The sequence below is a fragment of the Poecilia formosa genome, unplaced genomic scaffold (genome assembly GCF_000485575.1).
Source record: "Poecilia formosa unplaced genomic scaffold, Poecilia_formosa-5.1.2 Scaffold160, whole genome shotgun sequence".
Taxonomy (NCBI): Eukaryota; Metazoa; Chordata; class Actinopteri; order Cyprinodontiformes; family Poeciliidae; genus Poecilia; species Poecilia formosa.
The window spans coordinates 1,086,383-1,096,679 of record NW_006800099.1 but is presented as its reverse complement, the minus strand read 5'-3'; the positions used below and the strand labels follow the sequence as shown (position 1 = coordinate 1,096,679).

Sequence of the window (10,297 nt, the reverse complement as noted above, 5' to 3'; positions counted from 1 at the left end):
TTTTTTTTTTTTTTTTTTTTTTTTTTTTTTTTTTTTTTTTTTTTTTTTTTTTTTTACCAAATACTTCTTTTTTACCCCAGCTTGAATAATTTCTCGGATGACTACTTTTGTACTTTTGGGTAAAAATCGGTCGAAGCAGTGCTGCTCCTTTTTGGGCCCTCTGCCCACCTCTGGCTGTGTGTTTCAGGAGTGGCTGCTGCAGCAGGTGTGTGCCAGCGAGGCGGTGGAGCCCGTCATCTCCAGCCTGGTGTCCGTGCTGCTGAAGGGCTGCCAGGACTCGTCCCCCGAGGCCCGGCTCCTCTGCGGGGAGTGTCTGGGCGAGCTGGGGGCCGTGGACCCTGGACGCCTGGATCTGTCCCACGCACACTCCAAGGGCGACCGCAACACCTTTGTGGCAAGTTGAAGTTGAACTTTTGTTGTCTTTTTTTTGACCGCATGTACCTAATTATTTTACAAACGCGTCTAAAAGTAAAATGTTGCTTCATGTTTGTCCTTTTTCACCCATTTTTACTAAGGAAGATTGCAGTAGGAATAAAACTACCCTAATCTCTTGGTACTATTGTAGAAAAAGTATCTCCTAATAAATTTCTGATACAACTTAATTTCTGGAAACACAACATTTCTTTATTCCTGTCAATAGAGCGGGGTAGATGACCCCAACTTTGCCCATGACCTTCTGACTGAGCTCACCAGAACATTCCTGGCCTACGCCGATAACGTCCGAGCTCAGGACTCCGCTGCGTACGCCATACAGGTACGCAAAATGCATTTAAACTCACAATAAACAACATAGAAATCCTCGTGATTGTTCCATTTTACTTATTGGAGTTTTCTAATTCGATGATCTGCTGTTCGCCGCAGGAACTGCTGTCCATTTTCGAGTGTCGCGAGGGGAGAACCGACTCACCGGGACGTCGCTTGTGGAGGAGATTCCCGGAACAGATCCAAGAAATCCTGGAGCCTCACCTCAACAGCAGGTCAAAATCCCTGAGTTGGAAAATCACATTTTATTAGTATTATTATTATGATTATGATTATTATTATGTCACCTGCAGTACTTTGATGACTCTTCCCATGCTTTCTTGTAGATATAAGAGCAGTCAAAAAGAGGTGAATTGGTCCAAAGTGAAGAAGCCAGTGTACCTTAGCAACCGAGGCAGCAAGTTTTCTGACTGGTCTGCCACCTGGGCCGGATATCTCATCAGCAAGGTTAGCCGATTCCTCAACACAGTCAAATTTTCCCCTTCCTAATCTGCACGCAGGTGGGGTTTGTTTTTTTTTTTCCGAGAAGTTTTAGTGTTTGGTTCTCCATCCAGGTGAGACACGAACTGGCCAGCAAGGTCTTCAAGTGCTGCAGCTTCATCATCAAACACGACTATAAAGTCACCATCTACCTGCTGCCTCACATCCTGCTCTACATGCTGCTGGGCTGCACACCTGCAGAGCAGCAGGAGGTCAGGGTTTCTCTTCCCCTCTGGCATAGCTTGGTGTGACGCTGCTTCGGTTTTCTCTCATGCGCTGGTCGTATTGTCTTAAAGGTGACGGAGGAGATGCTGGCCGTGCTGACCGAGGGCGACGGACGAGGAGGGGGCGGAGTCCAGGAGACGGCCTCCAGCCTATCACAGCTCAGCATTCAGACTGTGTTCAGCATGCTGTCACACCTCACACAGTGGAGCCGCCACATCCTTTACGCCAAAGCCAAGGTCACAGGTAATGGTCAGGGTTCGGGCGGGTGCTTGAAATCCTGGAAAATGCTTGAGTTTCAGGTAAGTGTTTTTCCAAGGTTTGGAAAGTGGTTGATATTAAATTGCACAGTTTTGTAATAAAATGCAATCTAACATTTGATCTAAGGCCTAAATGTGGAAAATGTTATTTGCAGTTGGGAAAAGATATTTTCATGCACTTATAAACAGGCATTTTTTTTCTCACTGTCAGACTGAAGTTTCCTTCTTTTAGGTTAGTCACCAAAACTATTTCTACTTGCTAAATTCAAGAAAACTTTGCAAGAATATTTAAATATTTTTAAGCAAGAAGGTTATTTACCTTAACACGATTTGATTGGACTGTTTTGATGTAATGCATATTTTTTAGTCATAATGTCTCAATGACTTATTGATCTGGTTTATATTTTATACCTTAAACACAGTTACTCTTTTTTTGTTGTTGTTTTTGTTAAATTTGTGTTTGGTTTTCTCACCAGTCAAGTGTGTGAGAGACATTTCAGAGCATAAAATTTTATTGTATCTTAATTTACCTTGTCCTGCTGTACAATGCAGAATATTACAAGATATTATTAATGACAGCAATATATGATATCATATAATAGTGAATTTAAACTGTTTTTTTTTAGTTAATTTGTATTGTTTTTATCTCCTACGTTTGATGCTGGAAAAGTTTGAAAACTTACCTTGAAAATTTTTGAAAAGTACTTGAATTTTACTGAGGGAAAAGTGAACCCTGAATAGTGGATGCTACTTAACTTAAATCACTCATTACGCTACTAAATATGGTTATTAATATAAAACATGAACTTTTTGTCCTGCAGAAAGGGGTGATTATGACCGTGTGGTGGCCTTCCTGAAGGGCATCCCGCAGGACGTGCTGGCTAAGGCCTCCCTGCGGTCCAAGGCGTACACTCGCGCCCTCATGCACTTTGAAGCGTACATCCTGGAGAACAAGGAGAACATCCAGGACCACCTCAGCTTCCTGCAGGTCAGGCTGATTCTGTGAGATCGGCTTCAGCCGGTGTTTGATGCGAGTCTCAGCGTCGTGATGAATCCCTGGCCGTTCCAGAAGCTGTACGCGGCGATGCACGAGCCCGACGGAGTGAGGGGAGTCAACGCTCTGAGGAGGGAAGAGCCGTCGCTACGGGAACAGATACTCGAACATGAGAGCATTGGTTTGCTGCGAGATGCGACGGCTTGCTACGACCGGGCCATACAGCTGGAGTCAGACCAGGTTCCCACCCACACATTTCTTATTCACGTTTACTCTACAACAACAAACTTTAATGTAATTTATTGGGATTTTATGTGATAGACCGAAAAAAAATGTGGCATTGGTGAATAAAGAGCATCATAAAGATCAGGAGATACAACAGACTGGTCAGGAATGAAACTGTTTAGAAGTTTATTGCAGTCTAAAGTAGGCTTGTCACAATGATACATTTTGCTAGACGATAAATTGACCCAAAAATTGTTGCGATAGATGATAATATTGTTGTTTTGTGATAAATGTCAGGTGAGATATTGATAACACAATAATGCAGGTTTGCTCTCTCAAAAACCAACAAATTTTAATTTTGTAAAGAACTCTTAACGCTTGCGGTGGGCGACATTGACTTAAAGCTTTATCACAATATCTTGTAGTCGTATCACGATATTTTGCAGTACTATTGTGATAACGATAAAAGTGACAATAAAAACTATTTCTTCCTTTTTAGGCAACTACATGACTGTATGACAGCAGCAACATGCTATGATTACTGTGTCACAGTGATGAGAGGTTTGGTGGGATTTTAAACGTCATTAATTGGAATTTATCGTGACAATGAATCAGAATTTTTATCTTGATAATCACGATACATGATAAACGATGTGATAAATGCCCACCCCTACTTAACACTTGAACTGGAAGATATTTTCATTGCCCAAAAGAAAACACAACCGAAAACAATACATAAAACAGAAACGAAAACCACATCTAAATAAAATTGATCATGAAGTCTCTGTAAGCAAAATATTAATAATCAGAATTTAAATTATCAAGCTCATTTTAATTTATCATGCGATTAATTAATTAAATACTTATGTGTTTAGTCTAATTCCATTTTTAAAATAATATTCTTAGCTTCGAACATTTTATGTATCAAGAGACATTTTGCAACTCTGCAGTAGCTGCAGCCATCATGTCTTTTGGCAAGATGCCTAATAAACCCTTGATTCGTTGTCAGGGCAACACAAAAACACAGAGCAAACAACAACGCATGCATTCATAACTTTTTCTTTTTTTTAACAAGCTCTAAATGCTAAACTTTTTACTACAGTACGTCTATAATGGTAAAAATTCACCGATCTTTCCTAGATTGGTCACTATCATGGAGTGATGACCTCTATGCTCGGCCTGGGGCAGCTGTCCACCGTCATCACGCAAGTTAACGGCGTGCTAGCCAGCAAGTAAGACACTTGCGTCCTACTTTACTCTCGTCTTTACTGAGACACCTGATTTAAGTTCAGCTTGCTTCCCCTTTTCGTACGTTCAGGCAGCAGTGGAAGTCAGAGCTGAACACCTACAGAGTGGAGGCCGCCTGGAAGCTTGGAAAGTGGGATCTGCTAGAAGATTATTTGAGTTCAGGTTAGAGAAAAAAAAATGCATAAAGGTATTTCCACTTTAGCAGAAATGAACCAGTGCTGATTGCATTTGTTCAATCTGCCAATAACAGACCAGCAGTCGTGCACCTGGGGCGTGCGGCTCGGCCAGTTGCTGCTGTCGGCGAAGAAGCAGGACGCCGAGGGTTTCTACGAGAAGCTGAAGCTGGTGCGGAAAGAGCAGGTGGTCCCGTTGTCCGCCGCCAGCTACGAGTGTGGGACCTACCAACGGGGATACGAGTACATCGTCAGGTCTGGCCTTCGGCTTCGGCAGCAGCTTTGGTTCCTTCCTCGTGGCCCTAAAATGTGTCCGCCTGTGTGCGTAGGCTCCACATGCTCAGCGAGCTGGAGCACGCGTTCACCGAGCTGCGAGGCGCCGGAGACGGCTCCGCCCCCAGCCTCGCCAAGCTGCCTCCTCATTGGTCAGACCGACTGGAGATGACCCAGAATTCGTTCAGGGCCAAGGAGCCGATCCTGGCCGTGCGGCGGGCCCTGCTCAGCCTTAGACCACAGTAAGAAGAATAAATCAATAATTTATTCAATTACGAAATCAATTTTTTGTTAAGTTTTGACTTAATTACTGCTCTGAGTATGTTATTTTAGCAGAGTGCATGTTTTAGAGTCAGTTACTAAATTAGTTGACAATTATTTCAATAATCAATCCGATTAATTGTTTCAGCCCTACATAACACTGGGTATTAGAACCTCTTTAGAGTTTAATTCCACTCAATAGTTGCCACCATGGTTGAAACGCCTCCTAAGCTAATTGATCTGAGTTTACTGATCGATCTAACGTTGTGGTCTTGCCCTCCAGGCCCGCGTGTCAGGAGCTGGTGGGCGAGTGCTGGCTGCAGAGCGCCCAGGTCGCCAGGAAGGGCGGACACCACCAGACGGCCTTCAACGCTCTGCTCAACGCAGACAACACCAACCTGGCTGAGCTGGTAACGGAGAAGGCCAAGTGGCTCTGGTCCAAGGTACTGCAGCGCCGACCCGTGAAAAATGGCTCAAGTTCAGTCAGGTTGCGATTTTTCCCAGACGTTAACATTCTTTGATCCAAACCAGTCCGCCGCAGCTCTGACTGTGCTCAAGGTTGTTGTCCATATAAACCTCAAGTCTTTAAGTGAACGGACTGACGTTATAGTGGCACCAACAACTCAAAATGTTATACACTAGAGTTCAGCCCATGTCTTGGCAGTTTCAAAGTCGTTCCCGTTTTCAGAGAAGGTTCCAGAATCCATATCCCTGACGTCTCTGATGTGCTTTTTTTTTGTTGTTTTTTTTTTACTCGATGTTGCTGTTTTTTAAACCAACTCTGCAACCAGAAACCTCCCCTCTGTGTGTGCCTGCGATCAGGGGGACGTGCACCAGGCGCTGATCGTCCTCCAGAAGGGTGTGGCCCAGTGCTTTCCAGACGACCGGCTCCTGACCGACCCTCGCAGCCTGCAGATCAAAGGGAAGGCCATGCTGCTGGTCGGACGCTTCATGGAGGAGACGGCAAACTTCGAGTCCAACGCCATCATGAAGGCGTACAAGGTTTCACCCCGTATCTTTTATTTGTAGTGTTTATTATGTCCACAACTATAATAATAGTTGATTTCACTTACTAATCTGTTTGTTTTTGTTTGTTTTGTTTTACCTTGAACTGGTTCATTTATTTGGTCTGTAGGATGTGACCAACCTTCTCCCAGAATGGGAGGACGGGAACTTCTACCTAGCAAAGTACTATGACAAAGTGATGCCCATGGTGACGGATAACAAGCTGGAGAAACAGGGGAACGTCATCCGATACATCGTCACCTTCTTCGGAAAGTAGGTTCTAGTGCTTTCTGCGTATTTACATCCTTCAAAATGCCTTCTGACGGCGTAACCCGTCTCCCGTCAGAGCCCTGCAGTTTGGGAACCAGTACATCTACCAGGCGATGCCTCGCATGCTCTCCCTCTGGTTGGATTTTGGAGCTAAAGTGTGCGACTGTGAGAAAGGTGAGCAGGTCCGGTCCAGCCTTCAGGGCCGGTCGGACTGGAAACGGTTCCCCAACGTCCGTGTCTGTCCTCCACAGCCGGACGAGCCGACCGTCAGATGCGGCAGGAGCTCGGGAAGATCAACGCGGTGATGGAGGAGCATTGCTCCAACTTGGCGCCCTACCAGTTCCTCACCGCCTTCTCCCAGCTCATCTCCAGGGTGTGTCACTCCAGCGACGAGGTCTTCAAGGTCCTCATGAAAATCGTCTCCAAAGTGTTCCTCGCGTACCCGCAGCAGGCCATGTGGCTGATGACTGCCGTATCTAAGGTTGGCTTGTGTTTTGTGTGTTTTCCTTTTTTTTTTTTTTTTTTTTTTCCCTCTTAACTATCTCAGACTCACTCAGATGCTGTGTTATTTTGTAATTGGAAACCTGCTTAGTTTTCCTTAGTGTTGGCAGACGTTCACCTTATCCTGATAAAATAATCTGACATACAGTTGTGGATAAAAGTTTTGAGAGTGAGTGAGAGAATGTTATTTTTAGATGAATCTGCTGGAAGTACAGCAGTAAAAATTGGGTTTTAAACATCTTGAATTACAAAATACATTAAGTATCGATATTTACAGTGTCAGCAGAATTCCTTCATCAAGACTTCGGCATCTTCTAGTGTAGAGATCATCAACATCTCAGGGATTTTATTCAGTCTGGAAGTGTGAAATTATATTTCTTTCTATCTGTCCGTCTGTCCTTTTCTTTCTGAGTCTGTTATGTTTTTTCTTTCCTTCTTTCTGCTTTTTTTCTTCTATTCCTTTTGTTCTTTCTTACTTTCTTCCCATTTATGTGTTCTTCATGGTTTCCTTAGGTTCTACGCCTCTCCTCCTTCCTCTCTTTCCTTTTATTTTAATTCAAATCAAAAATACTTTTATTATTCCCAGAGGGAAATTAAATGTTATACAAATATTCCTTCTTCCCTGTCGTGCTCCTTGGTCTGGACTGGTTGGTATCTCCTGTTCCTGTTTTTTTCCTGGTACATTACTGTTGTTGTTATTGCTGCTGTTGTCTGAACAGCAACTCTATTTAATTGCCTGCATTGGAAAAATCCCATGTGTGCTTTTTGTGTTTCAGTCTTCTTACCCCATGCGTATGAACCGCTGCAATCAGATTCTTAAGAACGCCATCAGCCTTAAAAAGCCTCTGGAGAAATTCATTGGAGACGCAAACAGACTCACCGATAAGCTGCTGGAGCTCTGCAACAAGCCGGTAAAAATGTCCACTCAGGATGCAAAAAATTAGGGCTAATGAGATTGCACTTGGAAGTGATGATTCATAAAATTAACTCCCAAGATTAGGCAGCAGTCCAGAGGGATCGACGATTTGGTTAACTGTATGTTCATATTACCCTAAAAGAGGAGAAAAAAAATGTCCTACTTTATAAAATACACTTGTGTTTTGGTCGTGTCGCTCATTCAGGTGGACGGCAACAGCACCACCCTCAGCATGGGCGTTCACTTCAAGCAGCTGAAGCGGCTGGTGGAGGAGTCCACCTTCAGCCAGATCCTCATCCCGCTGCAGTCCGTCCTCATCCCGACGCTGCCCTCTACTGGCGGGGCGAGCACAAAGCATGACGCCTTCCCCGGACACTGGGCGTACCTGGACGGCTTCGAAGACAGCGTAAGTCGGAGAGATGGGGGGTGGGGGGGAGAGGAGGGGTCTGAATTTCACGAACCGTTTCCAATATAGATAAATTCCAGTTTTTGGAAAAGTTTGGGAAAATTAAGATGTGTAAAAATGTTTGTATTTCCAGACATTTCTCCCCACTTTATTGTGTGAAAGTTACATCCTAATATAATGTTTTTATTGTTTTTTTGTTTTGTTTTTTTTAAACTGATCTGTTTGTGTGTGTTCACATAAGGTGGAGATTTTAGCCTCCTTGCAGAAGCCCAAGAAGATCAGTCTGAAGGGCTCGGATGGGCGGAGCTACACCATGATGTGTAAACCTAAAGATGATCTAAGGAAAGACTGCCGGCTCATGGAGTTCAACTGTCTCATCAACAAGGTTGTGTGTCTGACTGATAAAACATGGTTTCTGGTAATGACGTCCCCCCCACTTATCGTTGTACTTTCTGCGAGCAGTGTCTCCGTAAGGACGCCGAGTCGAGGCGCAGGGAGCTGCACATCCGCACCTACGCCGTGATTCCGCTCAACGAGGAGTGCGGCATCATCGAGTGGGTCAACCACACCGCCGGGCTGCGACACATCCTCACCAAGCTGTACAAAGAGAGAGGTGTTTATGTTTATGTCTGCTGCTGTTTGTGTGCGATTTCACTTCGCCGTTAAACGCCGCTGTTGTTTTAATAGCGATTGAATGTTTCCTGTGAATAATTTGGAGTTGCGTTCCACAGCAAAATTGTTGAAAAAGTGAATCCGCGAATATCAAACACTTCATCGACTTATGGGCTGTGGTTGCAAATCCTCCACACAATTTCTGGATTTTTTTTAAATTTTTTTTCTTCCTAAAATATTTGGGAAAATAATTTCTGAAAGCATGAAAAAGTTGAAAGGCTTTGTAAGGCATTGTAGAGTTTGTGAAACCAAGTGTAAAAGATTTGTAGACTTGGAACAGCTGAAGGGATTTTGACGATGTGTTTCTCTAGGCGTCCACCTGTCGGGTAAAGAGCTGAGGAAGCTTATTTTACCCAAAACGGCTGCCTTTGAGGAAAAACTACGAATCCACAAGGAGGTGCTCTGCGCTCAGCATCCGCCCGTCTTTTATGAGTGGTTCCTCCAAACGTTTCCCGACCCTGAATCATGGTATGCCACTACTCCACTGCATGAGCACGGAGGGATATATTACATGCAGTACTTGTTTTTTTGTTTTTTTTTTATGTCTGCACATGTTCATACCCAGGTACAGCAGTCGCTCTGCGTACTGCCGCTCCACTGCGGTGATGTCCATGGTCGGCTACATCCTGGGACTTGGCGATCGCCATGGAGAAAACATCCTCTTTGACTCTTTCACTGGGGAATGTGTCCACGTCGACTTCAACTGCCTCTTCAACAAGGTTAGTCATTCAGATTAGAAGTATCAACACTTCTTTGAGGAACTGTATCTGCTGTGTGTTTTGGTCCCTTTTCCCTCCCTTTTGCTTTACATGCGCCATTCTCTTTGTGTCCTCTAGGGGGAGACATTTGACGTGCCCGAGGTAGTTCCATTCCGACTTACCCAAAACATGGTCCATGCTATGGGGCCGATGGGTACTGAGGGCTTGTTTAGACAGGCCTGTGAGGTCACACTGAGGCTGATGCGAGACCAGAGAGAGCCACTCATGAGGTAGACACAGTTTAATACATTGGGGTTGCCAAAACCTCGTTTTCCTTTAGTGTTCATATTCAAAAAATAACACTTTCGTCATATAATTGTTTGCTATTACTCCTTAAGTGTGCTGAAGACCTTCCTTCATGACCCGCTGGTGGAGTGGAGCAAGCCATCCAAAGGCCTGGTGAAAACCCAGGCCAATGAGACAGGCGAGATAGTTAATGAAAAGGTTTGTCTGTTTGTTTGTTTTTTCCTAATTAGATATTGTCTTATACAAATGATTTGTTTCTGCTTCAAGCTGTTAATTTATGCCCTATCTGCCACTGTCAGGCCAAAACACACGTGTGTGACATCGAGCAACGTCTCCAGGGGGTGATAAAGAGCAGGAATAAAGTGCTTGGCCTCCCTCTGTCAATAGAGGGACATGTGCACTACCTCATCCAGGAAGCCACAGATGACAAAATGCTCTGTCAGATGTATTTGGGTTGGGGTCCGTACCTGTAGAAAGACAGATAAGTTAATTATCATAAAACACTTTTTGAGTAGTTTCAGTTTTGTTGACGTTCCCTTTTTTTTTTTTTTATAAACTGTTGTCCGTTTGTAATAAAAAGATCTTCTGTTGGTAAGTGTGATTGAGTGCGTCTTTTAATCTTTTA

At 44.1% G+C, this 10,297-nt stretch overlaps 1 protein-coding gene across 2 annotated transcripts in view; it reads left to right on the top strand.

Moving 5' to 3' along the window:
* The window catches only part of atr (ATR checkpoint kinase), a 21,225-nt gene extending 10,952 nt beyond the window's left edge, over positions 1-10,273 (top strand). For both annotated transcript variants that reach the window (XM_016677717.1, XM_007564521.2), the window contains exons 23-48: positions 188-394; positions 641-754; positions 862-977; positions 1,089-1,209; positions 1,317-1,454; positions 1,539-1,710; positions 2,546-2,712; positions 2,794-2,958; positions 4,084-4,175; positions 4,262-4,353; positions 4,442-4,619; positions 4,694-4,879; positions 5,182-5,341; positions 5,721-5,900; positions 6,034-6,176; positions 6,250-6,347; positions 6,425-6,654; positions 7,451-7,585; positions 7,796-7,996; positions 8,238-8,381; positions 8,459-8,609; positions 8,980-9,136; positions 9,234-9,387; positions 9,505-9,656; positions 9,765-9,870; positions 9,972-10,273. In XM_016677717.1, the coding sequence (XP_016533203.1) occupies positions 188-394; positions 641-754; positions 862-977; positions 1,089-1,209; positions 1,317-1,454; positions 1,539-1,710; positions 2,546-2,712; positions 2,794-2,958; positions 4,084-4,175; positions 4,262-4,353; positions 4,442-4,619; positions 4,694-4,879; positions 5,182-5,341; positions 5,721-5,900; positions 6,034-6,176; positions 6,250-6,347; positions 6,425-6,654; positions 7,451-7,585; positions 7,796-7,996; positions 8,238-8,381; positions 8,459-8,609; positions 8,980-9,136; positions 9,234-9,387; positions 9,505-9,656; positions 9,765-9,870; positions 9,972-10,145 (3,933 nt within the window). In that variant the 3' untranslated portion in view covers positions 10,146-10,273. The remainder of the gene's footprint in view (positions 1-187; positions 395-640; positions 755-861; positions 978-1,088; positions 1,210-1,316; positions 1,455-1,538; positions 1,711-2,545; positions 2,713-2,793; positions 2,959-4,083; positions 4,176-4,261; positions 4,354-4,441; positions 4,620-4,693; positions 4,880-5,181; positions 5,342-5,720; positions 5,901-6,033; positions 6,177-6,249; positions 6,348-6,424; positions 6,655-7,450; positions 7,586-7,795; positions 7,997-8,237; positions 8,382-8,458; positions 8,610-8,979; positions 9,137-9,233; positions 9,388-9,504; positions 9,657-9,764; positions 9,871-9,971) is intronic.
* Positions 10,274-10,297: the final 24 nt, after the last annotated feature.